This window comes from Echinops telfairi, unplaced genomic scaffold (genome assembly GCF_000313985.2).
Source record: "Echinops telfairi isolate 266 unplaced genomic scaffold, ASM31398v2 ScPeMD7_1;HRSCAF=3_0, whole genome shotgun sequence".
In the NCBI taxonomy this organism is placed as follows: Eukaryota; Metazoa; Chordata; class Mammalia; order Afrosoricida; family Tenrecidae; genus Echinops; species Echinops telfairi.
Window position 1 is genome coordinate 15347902 of NW_022103896.1, and position 20790 is coordinate 15368691.

Sequence of the window (20790 nt, forward strand, 5' to 3'; positions counted from 1 at the left end):
AACACGGCCAGCTTCATCAGGCCATCGTGCACAGCCCCATGTTCTATATTAAAGAAGGGATACAAGGAGAATTGTGGAAAAGACTAAGAAGTCTTAGAGTATATCAGCCAAGAAATTGTACTAGTTCCAGCTCTGTCTGAAAGGTTGATCTTGAAGGTCAAGTTGATCTTGAAGGTCAGGGAGCATTTTGTAATCTCGATTCTTCCCTCTCAAAAGATGTTTGACCAAGATGAATTCTCTCCAAGACCCCTTCCCCCACCCATGTATCTGCCCAAGGGGACCCTCAAAAAAGTTGGTGGAAAAATGACGTCAGAAAGGTTGCTGGATCTTTCCATGGACTTTTCGAAGCCCCCTCATCTATTGTTTTCCTACTCTAGAATGAATTTCGACTCTCGCGTTTCAGTTTCTCATTTGGGTAGCAACACTTGTCTCCTTCCCGGTGGTCAAAATGGTGCTACGTTGAAACAACCAAGTGAAATGGCGTGGGGAGATCAAGTGATGTTTGCTGAATTAGCAGAGCCAGCCGGACAGACACTCTGGGGTGGAGCTCTCCTCTTAGAAAGACAACTTGCTTCCTAAGGAAAAATGGGGCCAGGAAGCTGTCCAAACTCAATTGAGTTATTTCTCCAGAAGTTTCCATTCTGTCCCTTAGCAGAGGCCCTCAGCCCTTTTTTTTGCCTTGCTGCTGCAGTGAATTTGCTAGTGTGAGACATTCCTCATGCTTTTGTTATCTGTTTGCATTTTTAGGACAACAGTAGTAGCAGCAGCTGCCTTCCTGGATGCCTTTCAGAAAGTGGCTGACATGGCTACCAACACACGTGGTAAGCAGATGGAGGGAGGACTCCCAGTGTTCACGGAATCCAGCATGTGGGCTCCTACCCTGGGGTGGGTTTGCAATAAGATACGGCTTCATTGCCAGAGCCGAGCTGACTCATACTTTAATTTTATTTTAACTCTGTGGGATTCCACACATGAGATCTGGCACACAGTTCTCTAGGTAAGACGGCATGCGCAACCGAGAGTGGGAAGCAAAGGAGAGGGAGCGCTGATTCTGCCCGAGCTGGCTGGCTGCCTTTTCCGATCACTTTCCTTGCACACTGCCCCCATTCCATTGCTGAGATAACAGAGGTTTGGGGGCCTTTATATGTACATCTCCACAAAAAGATAGACCCTCACAGGAGGGTCCTGAGGTTTTCCTTATTTCTCTGGGAAATTGGGAACTGGCTTCCTATCAAACGGGGACCCTTTTGCAGGAAGTAGAGGCTCCCATTGTGTCGTTTCCCTCACGACACCAGCCAAGCAACCCCTTGAGGTGGAGCCTCTGACGTCTTCCCCCCAACCGTCCACTCCAACCCAATAACTTCTCAAGCATAGTGGAACCCTACAGCATGTTTAATAAAGACATGAACAAAGGGAAATGGCCTGAAGATGTTGCATGGAGTCACACAAAAGAATATTCATGTGACAGGGAGAAGGCAGTGAATCCCCTGGCGCCCACCCCCCACTGGTACAACATTTGCCATTGACTTAGAGGCCTTTCCTGTTCAAAGGGGGTGTCTTCCTTTTCATTCCAAAACAGAGGCTCTCCTGCCTCTGACTTGGTCTTATTTTTCAGATCTCCTTCATATACTGCCAGCCCCTGGTATCTCCTGACTGCTGCCACCCACATGCTTGTTGTCTGCGTTGTCATGGTGACATTGGGAGTTGGGGCGGGGTGGCGGCGGCAGGGAGTGGGCAGGGAGATCATCCTCCTAGTCACATGAGAATTTAGTTCCTTTGACTTGAGGGACATCTGGGTGCATTTCAGGAGGTACCCAGTTATCACCGGTGCTCAATGAAGTACTTGAGGGAGGAGAACACAGAGGGTGTCCCTCCAAACCGGAGCACTGCTTCCATCACCACCCGAAGGGCCGTCCCAGCTGCTTTCCCACACCGAGCACCTGCCTTTCTTCCCTTCAACCCACGAGAGCCTCCAGGCCCTCAAGGAAGATGGCTCCTTGACTTATAATGCAATTAATGACCACTGCCCCTCCCAGGGATTGGCTCAAGAAACTCAGAAACTGCTATTATTTCAGGCACTGTGTTGGGACCACAAAAATGAACACATTATTCTCTTGGCCATGGAGAAGTTTGCCGCTGAGTGGGGACAGAAGATGCCTCAATGAAGTGTTTCCATATAGAAATGAAATGTGTGGGATGGTAGTGGTGGAGAGCCAAGTGCTGGGGGAATATGGGAGAATGAGCAATTAACGTGGCTCGGGGACTCTGGGAAGCTGTCCCAGGGGAGGGATTATTTCGCATTTCCAAGATGCCAGTGGTGTTCTGAAAGTTTCGTAAGTGAATGTGATGGAGATAGCAGAGCTGTTTTCTCATCATCTAATTTATCAACTTCATGTGGGTCTTAACCAGTAATTTTTCTTTTAGATCATTTTTCTAATCGGTGACATAGCTTATACTGTGAAACCTCAAAGTCAGAATGCAACAAGATTACCTTGTTTTTCCAGTTCTTGGAAGTTTTCTGTCTTTGACAAGGTGTACACTCTTACTATTTTTAAAAACTTTTTTTTACTGTGCTTTAGGCAAAAGTTTACAGAACAAATTAGTTTTCCATTCAACAGTTTATATCCATTTTGTGTCATGACCCCAAATCCTAGATGCAGCACTGCTCTTCCTGCACCCTCCCTGGGTTCCCTGTTTCCATTCAGCCTTTTTTTTTCTGGCTCCTTTCTAGCCTTCTGAGATTTGTTTTGGGTCAGACGCTGCCTATTGGCTCTCTTGTGGTTGCTAGCTCCTCCCTGGTATTACGGCTTAGTTTATAGGCCTGTCAGCTGCTTTACTGAAAGTTGGTCCCCTGGGATGGATTCAGTTCAGGCTTGAAGGGTGTCCAAGGGTCACAGTCTTGGGGATTCCATTTGTCTCTAATAAGTCTGGTCTTTTTTATGTTTTTGGATTTTGTTGTCACTCTTTTTTTAACCTTCGATTCTTCTACTGAAACAACAATCAGAGTGGTTTGGCAGAGGTAGCTGGGCCCCATCTAGTTCTTCTGGTCTCAGGGTAGTGGAGACTGTGGTTCATAGGCCTTACCTTCTTCATTGCTCATCCAGGGTGAAATCGTTGAGTTTTCTTTCTTGACAGGTTTCTACTTTACCCAGGCTCAGGCTTTCCCTGGTTTTTACTGTATATGTTCATTAGAGAAACTTTACAAAACGTAAGCAGAAAGCCAAGCATGACATTCAAGCCCGTGGTCACGAGTTAATACTTATGTTTTATAGTGTTTTCTTCTACTTCTACCATATCTGGAATTGGACTTGCTAGCCATATCAATGTGTTTCTAGAATAAAAAATCTACTATCAGAGGAGGTGATACCAAGGGCTCAAGTAGAAAGAAAATGTTTTGGAAATGATGAAGGCAACATATGCACAACTATACTTCATACAATTGATGTATGGAATGTTAATAAGAACTGTAAGAGTCCCCAATAAAATAATTTTTTAAAAACCTGCTATGGAGCCAATGCTGACTCAAGATCCTATAGAACAGTGTAGAACTGTCCCATATTAGAAAAGATTACAGCCTTGGCAACCCTGGGGGACCATTCTACTCTTCCTTTAGGGTCACTGTGAGTCCCATATGTGGTTGATTCTGCACCTTGGGGTATATAAAAAATTTGTCTTTAGTATGAAACTACACTTGCTGTTGCTATATTATTGATCATGAAGAATCAACCTTTCTCCTGCCCAGCAGCTGGTGCATTCAAACAGCTGCCCTTTGGGTTAGCAGCTGAACCTTGTAGCCACTCTACCACAAGCGCTCCTTCTCCCTCGAATACCTATCGGGATGTTGTTGAGAAATTTGCTCTGCTATTTTAAAGAGTTCAGACATCTAGGACTGCATTTTTGATTCACAATTTGAGTGTGCCTGTGATTCACAGCACGTTTCTATACTGTAGCGGTCATGATTGGCTGACCCTGAGCGTCAGTAGAAAGGTACCCCCTGATTCCCTCCACACCCGCAGCAGGAACCTGCTGGTGTTTGGAGAAGGTGACCCCCCAGAGGGGGTTCTGGTGGGAAACTTGAGAGCCTGGAAGTTCTCATGGATTGAAGGAAGGAAAAGCAAAGCAATCATTTGTGGGAAAAGAAACTGGAATTGCCAGTCCGTGGTGGCGATGGAGGAAGAGTCGGGGTTTTGAGGTGATGTATTTGACAGAAGACAAATAATGTCACAGTGACCCGACCCCTGTTTTGATACATTTAACAGACTGTTTGTTTGCAGGTCAGCCTCAATGGTGCCAGAACACTTTCTGTCGAGAATTCCTTATGCACTTGTGGGAAATAAATGTTTTTTTTGAGCTGTGGGTGTGTGAGATAGAAAGGAGCTTTATTTTACAGAAGTATAAGATAAAGGCGATTGCATTTCCCCACCATCTTGTTAGTTCCTATTTTCAGAGAGATGAAAGATAGCATTTTCAGAAGGCAAACAGCGAAGGATACAAAGGCCAGCCCTGCCCCATCCCAGGATACCTTCAGGGGCTGGGTTTAGTGGTTTGGGGACTTAAAAAAAAAATTTTTTTTTTTAACGTACATAGAGAAAACACATTGGGAAGGATTTCAAAAAGCCATTGCATAATAATCTGCCGAGTGGATAGGGAGTAAAATACTCAAGTATGATCTTTTCCCAAAGGTAGCCCATAGCAACATTGTTCCTGCGTTTGTGCTCCATGTAGAGAAGTCAGCCCTGTTGGCTCTTTTGGATAAGCTTTGGATTGCTAAGCACAAAGGCCGGTGGTTTGAACTCCCCAAGAGCTCAGGGAGAGAAAGCGGGGGCTGTCTGCACCCGTAAAAACTTACAGCTTTGAAGCCCTGTGTCCGTTGGCTGTAAGACAGAATTGACTCGGCAGCAGTGAGGTTGGGTTTGGGGTTTGGATGTCCACACCTATAAATCCACTTTCTTCTTTCAAATGGCCAAGTGAGACGTCGCTGTCTGGATATGCACACGGCAGCCAGTGTTCTATTGATAAGTAGTTAGATGATCTGCAGCCATTTGCCATCAAAGCTGTGCTGTAGTCAGTGCCCCTTGTTACATCTTTTGATGATTTACACTCATCTACTATTACTGGTGTGTGTGTGAGTCACCGAGGAAGTGAGGAGTCTTACTGAAAATACTTCAAGATGTGTTGATCAGTGAATATCAGGTAGCCCTGGTGGTGTAGTGGTTATAAGTTTGGCTGCTAGTCTCGAGGTCAGCAGTTTGAAACCACCAGCTGCTCCGCAGGAGACAGTCTGGATGCTCCTGTAAAGAGTTACAGTGTCGGCCACTCACAGGGGCAGTTCAGCCTGTCCTACAGGGTCACTGTGTGGCGGCATCAACTCAGTGGCAGCGAGTGTGCAATTTTGGAAGGTTCTCACAGACTGTCCTCTGGTACATCTCCCTGGAACAGGAAAAATAGCCTTTGTTCGGGAACTTTTTTTTGCAAGAAATACCTTATTTTTTCTTCCTAGAAATGATCAAAGGAAATTGCAGTTATTTTTATGTGTCCCTTTTGGGGAAGCATCCAGAACTTTCAAGCTCACAGGTCTCTCTGGCTTCCAGAATTGTAGCATTTCTTAGTGTTTCCAAAAGGAAAAACAGCTCCCAAAGGTCTCTGTCCTTTCCAGTAAATAATTTTGCACCAACTATTCATAATATTTAATTATTTGTAGGAAAAAATGTTCACCTAAACCTTATAAACTCAGTCACTACAGAAGCCAAATTAACCTAGCCATTTTATACCTATTGCTAAACAGAATATAGAAATATGTTAGAACTTTATTTCATTTTAAAATAAAATTCTTCGTTGTGGTAAAGTGTGTACCTGACCATTTTCAAGTGCATAGTTTGGTGGCATTAATGACACGTACCACATGCTGTTTCTTGTGAAGTGCATACATGGCTATTATGAGGCTACTTAGGTTGATAATAAAACTGCAGTGGACTTGACAAGTTCGTTAACACTTGGTACGGTTCCATGTGTGGTGGGTTTGCACTTTGGGATGAATATAAACTTTGTCTTTAATATGAAAGTGCCCACTTTGATGTTATTGTTGTGTTGGTGTACTGGTCATGAAGACCCAGTCTTTAGTCATAGACTCTGAGAATCTGTGAGCTGGGAACAGCTGGACGGTTTTCCCCCCTAGCTGGGTCAAGTTGATTCTAACTCATGGTGACGCCATGTGTTGCAGAGTAGACCTATTGTCAAGCCTGTGGCCTTTCACAAGCACATCAGCAGGTCTTTCTTCGAGGTACCTCTGAGTGGATTGGAACCCCCCCTATACCCTTTCCCTGCACCCAAGAGAGTGCTTCTTACGTGCTACTCTCCTGTTTCTTTGTGGCCATAATGGACTCAGCCCTTGGCCTGTCAGCGAGTTCAGGGTGCGCAGCATCTTCTGGGCAATTGTCCATCTCGCTGGAGTACGGGGCTGGGGAAGCACTGTTGCCGCAGCATCGTTGGCTGTGTCAGCAGGGTCTTCGACAGGCCTAGAGCAGTGTGACTTTCATTTCTGCCCACCTCTGTGTGCCTCTCTAATTACCTTCACAGCCTTGAGAAACCGTCTCAGGGATGTTTGGGCGATGCTACGCCAAGCACAAGGTAAGGCATTTGACATTAGGAGGAAGGAAGGAATTGGAGCCACTTTTTTAAGTGTGCATGGTTTTAATATTGAAAGCAGTGTCATGGTGTGCCATTTGGCCAATTTGAACTCACCGCACAACTCCAGTTCCATCTCCAGAGTAGCACTGCCCTATAGGGTTTCCTAGGCTGTCCATCTCTTTTCTTCCTGGGCTTTCAGTCTTCATGGGAGCAGATTCATGGGAGCCACTGCTGGCTTTTCAGGGAGTGAGGGCACCACTAGGGCTCCTGGAAAAGAATGATCCAAAATCCCAAACCAAACCCCCAGCCACTGAGTTGATTCCAACTCATAGTGACCCTCTAGGGAGGAATAGAGCTGCTCCCTAGGGATTCTGAGACTGCACATCTTTGCTGGAGCAGAGAACCTCATCGTTCTCCTTGTGACAGCTGGTGGATTTGAACTGCTGACCTTATGGTTAACAGACCAACATGTAACCCACTATGCCACCGAGGCTCCGACATTTTCTCTTAAATTTCCTTAATGTGGAATTCATTATATTTTAGGGGTTTTGTTTGTTTGTTTTAAGGACACTGAAGGTATATTAATGGTGGTAGAATGATTTTGGGGGGAAAATGGCAAGACCAGTTGCCCAACTTGAAACATATAGCCAGTGTGACTGAATTTGTACATGCAGAAGATGTTGGGGAAAGCTATGCCATTATACTTTAAATGAAATCCAGACTTAACATGAAACAAATGAAAAAAAAAAAAAAAAAAGACTGACGGCGTATTTTTATTCTGTACATTTTCACCACCCCTAACAGTGAGAAACAAGCATTTAGGTCCAACCTTGGGATAACAGCTTGGGTCAGGAGTTGGTGTACATGGCTTTGACTTCTGGCTCTGCTGGCTTTGTAGACCTAAGTAAATAATATTCCATTTCTCTGGCCCTCAGTCTCCACCCCTGTAAACAGGACCTAAGTCTATAGGACTACACGTTACCTCCAATAATAATCTAGGATTCTGAACCCTGCTTGCTTTGGCCCTGTGAAACACATGGTGCGTGACTGAGGCTGGTGGGGTAGTGTTTCTGCTCCCTGTTATGAGTCAGCATGATGGCAGCGTCTTTCTGTTGTTATCTGCCAAGCTTCCCGTTTCAGCTCTGGGGACAAAGGGAGTGGAGGAAGCAGAGTTAAGAAGATAATGTAGGGAGAGGGTGGTGGTTTGGTACCCTTGATTCTGACTCACGGCAACCCCATGTGACAGAGCAGAACAGCCCTGTGGGATCTCCCGGCTGTCACGTTTACGGGAGCAGATCACCAGGTCTTTCTCTTGCAGAGCTGCCCTCACTGCCATCGGTCAATGCCGACTCATTGTGACCCTGTGGGACAGAGTAGAACTGCCCCTGTGGGTTTCTGAGACTCAAAACTCTTTAAGGAGTAGAAAGCCTCATCTTCCTCTTGAAGGGCAACTCGTGGTTTCGAACTGCTGACCCTATAGTTAGCAGGGTAACACATAACCCACTAGGCCACCAGGGCTCCAGCTGGTGGGTTGGTACCTTCAAACCACTGCCTTTTTGACCAGCAGTCAAGCGAGCCATCGAGCCACCAAAGCTCCTACCAGTGAGATTAGTGGACATGCACAAAGACAGAAGAGGAGAGGTGTCAGTCCTCACAGTGGAATGGCCTTGGAATTGGCATTGATTCCAAGGTGGGTGGATTCAGACTGCTTACTCACTGGTTCTCAGCCAAGCACCTAACCTTTGTGCTACCATGCCTTCTGGGGAGTGGGTTATATTATACTCATGGCCATAGAGTCAGTTTTGGCTCATCGTGACCCTGTAGGACCGAGTAGAACTGCCCATTTGGGTTTCCAAGACGAACTATTTTCAGGAGTGCAAATCCTCATCTTTCTCCTGCAGAGCAGCTGTGGTTTTCAAATTATTAACCTTGTAGTTTGCAGCCCCAAAGGTAGGTCCCCTAGGGACTAACCATTGTGCTACCTTGGCTTCTGGGGAGTGGGTTAGAAAATAACAAATGGCAGCAGGTGGGCATTCGGGTTGGTTTGACCTGCATGAGGATGGCAGGTAGAAGTGGAAGTTGTCGAGTGACCGGTCTGGAGCCAACCGCCTGCCCTTCTGGGATTATAGTCAGATGGTACTTGTTGCTGCATGAAACCATAGCCAGCACCACTGTGTTACATGCCGCGCTCTCCTGGTCTGCCGTGGGCCTCCGAACCTCTCGAGCCTTCCTTTCAGAGTTCAGATCTCAGTGCCCGACCTCATGCCTATAGGATCAGATCACATTGGGGTGATGGGGCCTCGGGCTGTCAAGGGCTTTCTAGGGAACACTGTGCTCCAGCCAGCTGTGTGCTGTCACCTTAGGCTTCTGTCATCTCGTCATTACACCTGCCATTCCAGTGACCTCTCCCACATGCCGGCAGCACCGCCCACCAGGATCACGCCGCCGATCCCCACAGCCCTGGGAGCCTCTGATCCCTTCCTGTGTGCACTTGTGCATTCCAGCTCTGGAATGTCCTCCTGAGCCCACCGCCCCCGATCACTGCTGCTCAGCTTCCAAGTTGTTGTGGGGGGTCAAGTTGGCTCTGACGTGTGGCAGCCACCAGGGACAGAGCAGCTCGTCCGCTAGGGTTTTCTTGGCTGCAGTCTGTACGAAAACAGGTCTTTCTCCTGCGGAGGCACGGGGTGGATTTGAACTGCCACCCTTTCAGTTGGCAGCTGTGCATCTAGCTGTTAGGCCACCAGGTGTGCCTTCAGTCTAGATTATCAAAACCAAACGGAGCCCATTCCCACTGAGTCAGTTCGGCTCCTAGTGTTAGAACAGAGATGTTTTCTCACTTGTGGGGAAGGAGAAGAAGGCTCTCGGGAAAGTGGAAGCGAGACTATTGATATGTGAAGCAGCCTAGCACTCTACTGTCACCCCACCATATAGCCACCCCAATAGCCCACTGGGGCACTGGGGAAGGAAGGTTGTCATTTCTGGGAACAGGATGTGGTGGGTTGGGGTCTTGGCCAGAACCAAGTTGGGGATTCTGAATTCCAGTCTGAATTCCAGTCTGGGTGACTTCGTATTGCTTTGTGGTTGAGAGAGGCAGCCCCTCCCCACCGCACCCCATCTCACCCCACCTCCTGCTCTGGCCTCAGTGAAGGGGAGCAGGCCACATCTCTTTGAGGGAGGATCTGCCTGGAAATGTTTCTGGGCTACAGCCAGACTGGCTTTGCTTGCCCCACGTTTTATTCTAACCAGTTTGTTTAATTGGGGCTCCAGCAGCCCTTAGCTTTGAGCTTGACGTTTTCAGTCCTGAACTGCCCTTAATTAGTAGTTACAGCCTGATGGTTTCTACCTGGGAAGCTTATTTGGTTTCAAATTGGAAAATAAAAATAGAGAGTTATTAAAGAGGCCCTTCGCTTGTATCTGAAATTGAGTTTTTTTTAAAATACCCCCTTAAAGGAATGTGGCCAAATTCATTTGTTTGGTTAGAGATTTAAGAAAACAAACCAAGCATGATTCTGCGTTCTCCCATGGTGGCTGCTGACCATACACAGACCGTGTATTCTCAGGACCACTTCTGTCTTCTGACAGATTTGGGGTTGTTGTCCTTTGGGTCCTCATAGGAAGAGACCTGGTGAGGGTCGGAGAAACACTTAGCCAAGTTGTTGTTTAAGAATCGGGCTGATTGGCTTTAAAGAGCTTAGGGTAAGGGATAGCATGCATTTTTTCAGTGTTATTCCCACTGGGAACTGAATGAGAAAACATCTCCTGGACACCCTGCAGAAGGCGGTCTGGAAAGCTGGCTGGGATCATTGCGTCTGGAGTCTGTACATAGCTGTCATTGTAGGACTTCAGTTCCTGTTTCTTTGTGCCCCGATTGTGCAGTGGGTTAAGCATTGGCTTGCCGGCCTACGGGGAAAGACACGTGGCCTCCCAGCAGCAAGCTGCCCTTGCTTTGTGCTGTGTCTGTGAACACTAAAGGTTTGTGTGATTTGTGGTTTTTATGTTGTTTGTATGATATGGTAGGTTAATTTTGGGGTCTGGCAACTTGCAAAAATGTTTCCCATATAAAGTAGAAATGACTTTGAAGACTAACGCACACCTGAGCCAAGCCATGGGATTTTTCAGTCCCCTCATGTGCTTGTGAAAGTTGGACATTGAATAGGGAAGGCTGAAGAAGAATCGAAGCATTTGAATTCCGGTGCTGGTCACTGCCAAAAGAACAAGCAAGTCTGTCTTAGAAGGTGTGCAGCCAGAATGCTCCGTGCAGGCAAGGATGGCAAGACCTCCTCTCTCATTCTTCGGACCTGTTGTCAGGAGAGACCAGTCCCCGGAGAAGATCATCATGCTTGGTAGAGTAGAGGGGCAGGAGAAAGGGGGTAGGCCCTCAAGGAGGTGGGTGGACACAGTGGCTGCAACAATATGCTCAAGTATGGGAACTTGAGGCAAGGACAGGGGCGTGCTTCATTCTGTTGTGCAGAGGTCACGACGGACTCGCTGGTATCGAACAACACCGTAGACACGAGTGGTGAGAAGTGTGTATACTGTGTGCTGTTTGGGCCTCTGAGAGGTTTCATAGGCATGCCTTTCTTCTGGATAGCAGGGGAACCCTGTGTGTTCTTTTTATACCAGAAAGCTTTATACCAGAGGGCTACTGGGCTCTCAGTGAGGCCCCTGGGTGGTGCCAGCTGTTACCAGTGTGCTTGGCTGTAAACCAAAAGGCTAGAGGTTGGAGTCTGCCCTGAGATGCTTCAGCAGAAAGCCACTGAAAACACTGTAGGGCCCAGCTCTACTCAGACCGGGGACCACCAGGAGTGGGAGCAACTTGAAGGCAGTTGTTAGGCCCCTAAGGTGCTGTGATTGGGAAGATCTGGTAAGTGGGAGTCCTGCTCTGGAGGTACTGAGCCAGTGGAGAGTGGAAGGGTGTGGGCAGGTAGGTGGGGTGTTAGGAGGAGGCACATGGGAAAAATAATGGTAGCTCCCAGCGGTGCATGCTCCCCCACCCCCAAGCACGTCGGCTCCCTCCTTTTGTGACCCTGCATTCCCAACAGGGGAGGGCCCGCTCTTAAGAGGCAAACATTGGTTCTGGGAGGGGGCCCTTACTCTCTCCAAGTGTGAGATACAAATTTGCATTTATACGCAGAGATGGGCAGTAGGAGGGGGCTTCCAGAAGTGTGTGGGAGAATCCCATTAAGTTTGAATTCCATTTTCCAAGTGCATTGTAAAGCCCCCCTCCTATTAAAATCCATGGGGAGGAAGATTATGGAAAAAGTGTCTGAGAAGGGTCCTTATGGTGGGGGTGGGGGGTGGCAGAGCTTGGAAAGCTGCATTGTGAGGAAGGCAGCCTTTTGGGGAGATTGCTGGAAGATACTGTCTTTGAAATGATAAGGATCTTGGTAGAACGGACTCCCTATCACGGCCCAGAGAAGTCAGCTGGTGTTTAACTGTCACTGCTCACAGGCACCCAGGGCCTGTTTGTCCCTCTGTGCAGCTTATTCACCCAGGAAGACTGTGTTTTAAGCTGCGTGTGAACATGAGACGCCACTGCTGTGCCGGGTCGTGTCACACAGCCCCTTAGAATGGGACTTTCTAGCTGTAATTCCTCCCATGGGTGTATGTTAGGGGACGGAACTGAAAGGGCCGGGGCAGATTCTTCCTAAAGTAACAGCGAAACTCATTCTGTCTCAAGGATGAATAGTGCCTGTGCAGAGCTGATCTTTGACATGCTAACTGGCCCTTCCAAAAGTTTGTGGGGGAAGTTCCATTAGCTCCTGATACTATTTTTCCATGAAGTTTTTGAAGCCCCCTTTTTGACCCCCCTGATGGCTTACCTGAAGTTTGGCAGTTTGGGCCAACCTAGAGGTGCCTCAGAGGAATGGCCTGGTGATGTTTCAAACAAAATCAGCCCTTGATAACCCCGGAGCCCACTTCTGCTCTGACACCCATGGGCAGCCATCAGTTGGAATTGACTTGATGGCCACTGGGGCTGTACATAAGTGTGTATTCCTGTATTAAATAACAGTGAAGACCTCAATCTTACATGAAGTATGGACAAAAGTCCTGTAGAAGTTACGGCTATTTATAATAACACGGAATCTAGCTAGCACTGGTGTGCTTAGTATGTAAACGCTTAAGATCAGTGTGAGGATGGGGCAGGACCAGGCAGTGTTTCGCTGTATTGTATGTGGGGTCTCTGTGACCCCATGGCACCTAAGGACCATGACCGCAGTGAGTCCCGATGGATGCAGCAGCACTGGGGCTGGTTTGGGATTTATCCTTATGCAGGTGGCTCCTGTTGCAGCTCCCCGCAGCCCTAAGCCGTTCCCACAATTAAGGGAACCACGTGCTTGTCACAGTTCAATAGCATTTCCCCTTGGGGGGCTTGAGGCGTTTTCCCAGCAGATGCTCAGATTCTGTCAGGTGTGCGGTTTCCCACTTAACCTGGGTGAATGACGAGGTGGCGGGGAGGGCAGTGGCAGAGGCGAAGAAGGTCCAAGCGTGGAGAGGATGTGTGTTTTCACGGGTGACTGAAGCGAGCCGTGTGCGGCACGGCTGTTTGTGTTGTTAGGCCGTTTACATAATGGACTGATTAACTCGGCGCTTTCATCCCTCCAGCCTAAAGGGTTGGCTTCGCTTTGTACACAAGCCATCGAGACTCCTCCTCCCCTCCTCAACCCTTCTCCTGTTCATTCTTTCTCCACTCCCACTTTGCTTCCGTTATATTGACTTTCGTGCTTTTTGCCTTAGTGACCAATTCTCCCTGAAACATGCCTTGAGACCCCTTAGGGTAAATCGGCGATTGATAACCCTAAAAGAATGCTGTTATTTTCCTTCAGACTCTTGGCAGCTCTTTGTCACGGAGCTGTGCCCGTGGTTGGGCCTGCCGAGTCTCAGACAAAAATAACCCTGTGGAATGTAAATGTGAACTTGGAGGCACTTGAACGTGTCCAACCAGCATTTTCCTGGGATGGGTCGTTCTGGCGGCTGGCACAGCTGTCTCTTTTCTGCTCCCCAGGTAAAGGCCCAGCCAGGCTCAGCATGAGAAGATGGCTTTGAACTAAAATATTTTCAGGTCCAGGGTTTCACGTGAATTCTGTAGGGAACACATGCTCTTGGGAAGTCACTCATAGAACCGACAGATTGAAGATGAGCCAGCCACATGCCCGTTTTCCCATCACGGAAGAACCTTCCAGTGAATCCTCTTGAGGATATGGATCATAAAGACGTTGGAATTTCACACCTCCCTCTTAGGAATCTACCTGTGAGCTACAAGGACAATTTTCTAGGGCGCTTTTGCTTTAAACCCAGCTCTCTAGCCTTCCACTCCTAAGCTAGCACCGAGCTTACCTTATAGGACCGCATGACCTTTCCAGTGTTAGGAAGGAAACAGGCTCCTACAGAGGGGAACTCACTTCCCAAGACCTCCTGAAGAGGGACCGGAGTCCGGGGTGTTCTGATGTCACGGTTTTGTGTAAATTCACACCATTGACCAGTTCCCTCTGCCGTCCAGTTTCATGGTGAGAGTGTTCAAGTGGCAAATGACAAGCGGGGGAAAGGCCCTGTCCGGGCTCCGTTGGTTCTTGTTTGGTAGAGACTTGTTCTTGCGTTCGTTTATTGGGACTCCTTGCCTATCAGGTTTTCCACAGGAGTCGTCCGCCACCGTTTCAGCCCTACCTTCTTCTGCAGAAGATGTTTGCATGGTCTTGTTGCCCTGTGGGGAGCAAGAGTTGATTTGCTTACATTTGAATCATTTGTTTTATCTGACTTCAGCATATTTATCTGTCTAACTAGGCATCTAGGCATTTGCATCATCGTAGTTTTTGCAACTGTATTTACTCCTGGAGATTCTGTGTACGCAGAAGGAAACAGCCGGTGCTGCACCATCCTCACAGTCGCTCCTATGGTGGAGCCTACTGTTGTAGCCACTGTGTCGATCCAGCTAGTGGGATCTATATCTGCATATAGGATAATTCTCTCTCTCTCTCTCTCTCTCTCTATATATATATACACACATACATATATATATATATACACATACATACATACATACATATATGTTTGTTGTTAGGTGCCATCAAGTCTGTTCTGATTCATAGCCACCCCATGCTCAACAGAACAAAACACTGTCCGGTCCTGCACCATCCTTCAGTTGTTGTTGCAGCCACTCTGTCAACCCATTTTGTCAAGGGTCAACTAGGAGGGGCTTCAAAAGTTCGTGGAAAACAGGATTATTGTTTAATTCCATTTAATTACCTATTGATTCCATTTTTCCACAAACCGTTTGAAGCCCCCTCCTTATATGTGTATATGTACACGTACACTATGCGCACACGTGTCATTGTTTTCGATTCTCAAATGTTTAAACCACCACGCAACTCTTTATTTCTGGTAACAGATCCTGCTGTGAAAATCTGCAGCATTTCCTGCTGCGCGTGCCAGGGCCCAGGGACCCTGGTTTCCATGGAAACAAATATGCAGACACTGGGTGGCACTTTCTTTTAGAGCTTCATTGGAGCGCATTTCACAGTTCAATACGAGGCTGCTGCTTCCGCCTTTAAAATGGGGGACATAGGGGAGGAAAAGCTGATTGATTGCCAATGCAAGAAGGAAAAAAAAATAGCTGTTTCCACTACAGCAGGAAGTGGCTTTTCATACATTCCCTTTTGATGTGTTTGTCAGAGGAGGGCCAGACACAGCTCCCCAAAGATGGCCAAGGGGATCTCATCACACACAAAAGAACTGCAGAGGATGTGGGGAGCTGCGCTCATCCTCCAGCGCTGGCAGCCCGTGGGCTTCTCTTTGGAGTGATGAGAATTCAGGGATGACCCCAGTGGTGGTATTAACCCGTGGACTTTGCCGGGACCCATGTGGTTGGCCAGAAGGGCATGGTGGCAGACAAAACATCTCGGGCTCGATACGTGCCTGCCTGCCTTTCCAGATCCTTCTCCCTCAAGCCCCTTACTCTGAGCACCCGGCACACCCAAATCCCAGCCTTTGGAATCACATGATTGCCATCTGCACTGGTTTAAAGGCTGATGCTAATGCTGAGCGCGACTTCATTTGGATGATGGGATTTAAATCCAAGTGCAAGATGTGCTGCTTGCTCTGGAATGAAAGGAGACGGAACTGTGTAAACGTACCACCTGACCTCCCGGTGGGCGTGCTGACGGTCTCCTGGGTCACTGCTGGTCTGGAGCAATGGTGGGATTCAAATACTTTAACAACCGGTTCGCTGCCCTTGTGACTGTTTTAAGTAGTAAAAAGGGGGTATACTGAAAGGTAGCTTATTACTTCATACAGTAAAAACTTAAATAAAAACAATAAAAGAGGTACAAAAACTAGATTATGATATAAGAATTTTAAAATACAAATGAAAAAAATAGTAATACCTGATCAAAAGCCAATAAAACTGTTATTTAAGATATTTCCGTATTCCTTCTTGATTGGTGGCCTCACCTGCAATAATCTTCACTTTTACCTGAGAATCAGTGGCTGTGTGATTTATCCTTAATCACCTTTTCACTGCGTCCTTTAGAGGCAGGCCAATTAGACAATAGTCATTGTGTTACAAAATGTATTAGAAACAGGCGACTTCTCTCAACATATTAGGTTCATCTTTGAAAAACCCTTTTCTGCTTCTGCTGAACTTCCAGCAGTTGTTAGGACTATATTTTTGGCTCTTTGCATACTTTCAGGAATTACATAATCTGCTCCTAATGTCTTGTGGGAATGTGGGACGGAAGACAAAGCTGAAATGAATGACAGCGTGTGACCCTCTGTTTATTCGACACTTTTTCTCTTTACAGTTTGTTTATTGACGTAACAGACACAAAGGGATATAAATTTAGGATTCCATCAAAAGTGTAACGAGTTTTATGAAATGAATAAATATTACAAGCAAATTCCCATCTATTTTTCTACACCTATGGATGAGATGAACATGACTACGGGTGTTCAGAATACACTGTTGAGCAGATGAGCATTAACAAAGAGTCAGGAATGTAAATGTTTGATTTCCACATTGAGTTAGAGAGAACCTTGGTTACAAGTGCCGTTGTAACAACCAACCCGTTTGCCAAACTCAATAAAAAATTAGGTATGGTTTCTGCTGGGCCGGTTTGAACCGGCTGAATCCCACCACTGCCTGGGAGGTGCTGAGCCCTGGGTTCCCACAGCAGCTAGCTGGACTCCTGGCGAGTTGGATTTGAAACAACAGCAACAATAAACAAGCAAACATCAGTCGTTTCCGATCCATGGCGATCCGCGATTTTTCAGAGGTAGGTCGCCCCGTCTTTTCTTTCGAGCACCTCTGGGTGGACTCAGACCTTTAGTTAGTAGCCAAGCCCCCGAGCCCCACGGTGGAATGCCGTAATGAGACTGAAGTGCAGTGAGCCTGCCCTGGCTTTGCTGGAAGGACCTCTGTTGCGCTGGTGTTGGTGAGGGTTTGCATGAAAGCAGTGCACAGGTGGTTGTTTGCAAGCTGTGGGCGCCTGGAGCCTTTGCCTGTAACAACAGGTGCATCGTCGTCCCTCCTTGGCTGCACTCTTAGACCTCCAGCCCTCCGAGCCACTCAGCTAGCTCTCCAGTTGAGGAGGGTGACAGGAACCTCTTTTGCAAATAGGGAAACCGCCTTTGAAGTGGGTTGGTTAAAACGCTACCGCCCTTTGAAGTGCAGAGCTTGGAGTGTGCATCTGGTTCTTTCCACCCCCGGGGATCAGTCCTGTGAAGCCACCTGGGAATTTAGGCCAGGGTTTCTCAACCTGGGGTCTGCAGACATCTGAGGCCAGATAACTCTGTTGGGGGGCTGTTCTGTGTGTTGTGGGGTGTTTATCAGCATCCTGGACTCTACCTCCTAATTGCCAGTCGCGTCGTCCCTCCCTCCTTGCCAGCTGTGCCAACCAAAATACGTATGTGCATGCCTCCAGATATTGCTAAGTTTCCGGCAGGGGGCAAGTCACCTGAGTTGGAGAATGACGGAAGTAAGCCCGATAGGGTTTGTGTTTGGCAGTTTAGTGGGACAATGCATATGCCTTACTCGGAGGCCACGTGGGCAGCTTGACTGAAGTTTGATTTTAAATTACTTGGAGCCAATCATGAGTTCAGAGATTGGGCAGTGCCGCCTCATCCGAGGCCTGACCACTGGGCTAACTGTCCAAGACTCTGAAGAATCCAGGCTTAGCCCGAGGCTGTGTTCATGGTGCATGTAGCCACGCTATGCCCCAAAAGGACAAGCCAAGGAAATGGCTGCATGTGAGCAGCGTGCGTGGGGTCCGTCATGCCACTCAAGCTGGCCTGCTGCATGGCCGAGGCTGAGTGACCAGGCGGGGCAGCCACTGGACCGGCCAGGAGACGGTTCTACACCCAGCTCTGCCATTCCTGGTGGAGATGCTCTGGGGGGGTTACACAAGCCGGCATATCTCTGTGTATCATCTGTGAAATGTCAGGTTGGCCGTACCTGTTTGTCAGGGCCACCGAGACTCCAGTGGGGCCAAGGTTGTGAAAGTGTGTTCTCGATGGTGACGCCCCAGAGAGCCGTGTGGTGAGGTCATGACGCTCGTGTGTCACTGGACTGCTGGGGTCCCTGTCCCCATCAGACCCTGTGGCTCCACAGGTCCCAGAGAGATGCCACACAGACCCTTGATTCAATCTTGGCCCCAGCTGGACCTCTTGTCTACCCCCCGCCCCACTGCCAACCCTCCCAACCCAGATCCTATTAGGTCCCTCCCACATTGTCGCCTCTGGACTACTGATACTGCTCAATTCCCCTTGATTCTGTGGGCTTCAGGATTCTGACTTCTATTGAAATTCAGTAGTTTGTTCATGTTATTATAAATAAATGTTGACTACTATAAATGTGAATGTGGCCTGGTAGTACTGTTGAGGGAGTATGGGCCTGCTAGACACAAGGTTAGCGGTTCAGACCTACAGACTGCTCCTCAGGAGAACCGTGAGGCTATGTGGCCCCATTGCGATTTAAAGCCTCGGAAACCCTACTTAAGGTCACTATGAGTTGGAATCCACTCGATGGCTGTGGGTTTGGTGTGTAAATATTATATATACCGTGACAAGAATGGTTAGCTTGCTATTTTGTTTCTTCTTAGATTAGGGGTATCCTAATGGCACCCTAAATGCATTTTCACTGTTTGGGTCGTCCAGCCTGGCTTAGGCAATATTGAGTATATACCAGGGACCTGCAAAAGGTTCCTGGGGGAAATTCCATGATCTTTAGATTCCATTTTCCCAGGAACTTTTTGAAGTTCCCTCTTATCCCTTTCCCTTGCCTTTGCGAGCAGGCAGCCTTCTCTCTCACAAACCTTATCCTTCCAGACTTTTCTCCGGCCATTCCTCCTCCAGGACCCTTTTCTCCTTCCTGAAGGGTGTTTGGGGCCTCCCCACTCTGCCCTGGGCCTGGGATCTGGACTCTCCTGGTCTGCATGGTTTCTTTATAGCCTGTGAGCTTGTTTAGGGCAAGGACTCCTGCAGTTTATTACCAACCACTGACAAAATCCACCACCACCTCTATCAAGCTGTGGAATCTCTTCGTCACCCCAAACGGAAACCCAGACACACGTCCCTTTCAGCAACTACCCTGCAGACCTGCTTCCTGTAGTCCCTGGCAACCACCCTGGTGTGTTTACGATTTAGTCATCACTCTCCCCTTAACCTCTTTTTTTAAAAAATTAATCATTTTATCCATACATCAGTTGTATTGAGCGCATTTGTACATATGTTGCCATCATCGTTTTCTAAACATTTTCTTTCCGCTTGAACCCTTGATATCAGCTCCTCTTTTTTCCCTCCCTCCCCCACCCTTGTAAACCCTGATAAATTATAGAGTATTATTATTTTCATATCTCACACCATCCGCTGTCTCCCTTCACCCACATTTCTGTTGTTTGTCACCCTGGGGGTGGGGTGGGTAATACGTCGATAATTGCATTCGGTTCCCTGTTTCTCCCCTGTCTCCCCACACCCTCCCCCTCTCCTCATGGTACTCCCTTTATTGGTCCTGAGGGGTCCTGGATTCTGTGTGTTGAGAGCTCATATCTACATGCCCTGGTCTAGCCGGATTTGTAAGGTAGAATTGGGGTCATGATAGTGGAGGGGGAAGAAGCGTTAAAGAACTAGAGGAAGGTTGTGTGTTCCCTCGGTGCTATACTGCACCCTGGCTGACAAGATTTTCCTTATGACCCTTCTGTGAGGGAATGCTCAGTTGTTTACAGATGGACTTTGGGTCTCCGCTCCAACCCTTGTTGTCTGCATCGATATATTGGTTTGTTTTGGTCCCCTTAACCACTCAAACGGAGCACAGCATACATCTGAATCAGAAACCCAACCCCACACCAAACCAGCGGCCATTGACCCAGTTCCGACTATAGGCGTAAAATATTGTTGAATGAATGCAATGAGCCTTTACTTTTGCTATCTAAACGAAATATCTAGAGAAAAGTGCTCTTTAGAAGACTTCTTTTTGAAATGCTTTTGTGTAAGGGGTTTGATTTTTCTACTGGTGTTTTCCAAAGTCTTTTAAACCAAAGCAGCGTTTCCTGTGTCCACCTTCCCGTGAGACTTCAGCCTCCATAATGGTGGTCTTGGTTCTGTACTTGACCGGGCCTGGTGTTCTTGGAGAGTTAGCGAGTCTTTCTGATGACCTCTTTGGCGGCTGTTGAAGCCTTCCACGACTGTTGTTTTGTTTTATGGAGAAGAAAGGAAACCTACCGCCTCCTCTGGCTGCTGACATCTCTAACGCAAGCTCTTCCTTGAAATATGGCAGCCTTGTTCTGCTTTTCCGCTGATCCTTGAGACGTACAAAACCCTGTTCTTCTCTCTTGGTCTATCATTTATAAAACTGTGTTGCCTTTGGCGTGGGGAGAATTTACTTAAGCGTAGTTAAGCCTTCAGATTTTCCTTTTGGCGTAGACAAAAGCTTCATTAATTATGAATATGAATTCCCTTTTCAAAATGACAAGATTGAACATTTCCTCATGCCAGTAGCCCAGCTGTCTCATTCGGATGCTCCACAAAGACTTTGGAGAGCTGTTTTGTTGTTTAATGGTAGGACGAGCAGAGCCTGAAAGAGAAGCGGAAAAAGATGCACAGTCACTCAGGGTTCATTTGTCTAGGAGAAAAGAGAGATTTTTATTTTACTCTGGCCATCTTCACTCATGTGCA

At 47.5% G+C, this 20790-nt stretch overlaps 1 protein-coding gene across 1 annotated transcript in view; it reads left to right on the plus strand.

Moving 5' to 3' along the window:
• MTSS1 (MTSS I-BAR domain containing 1) overlaps positions 1-20790 on the plus strand; it is a 170345-nt gene that overhangs the window by 38324 nt on the left and 111231 nt on the right. The window contains exon 3 of the mRNA XM_045287024.1: positions 748-821. Coding sequence (XP_045142959.1) covers positions 748-821 — 74 coding nt within the window. The remainder of the gene's footprint in view (positions 1-747; positions 822-20790) is intronic.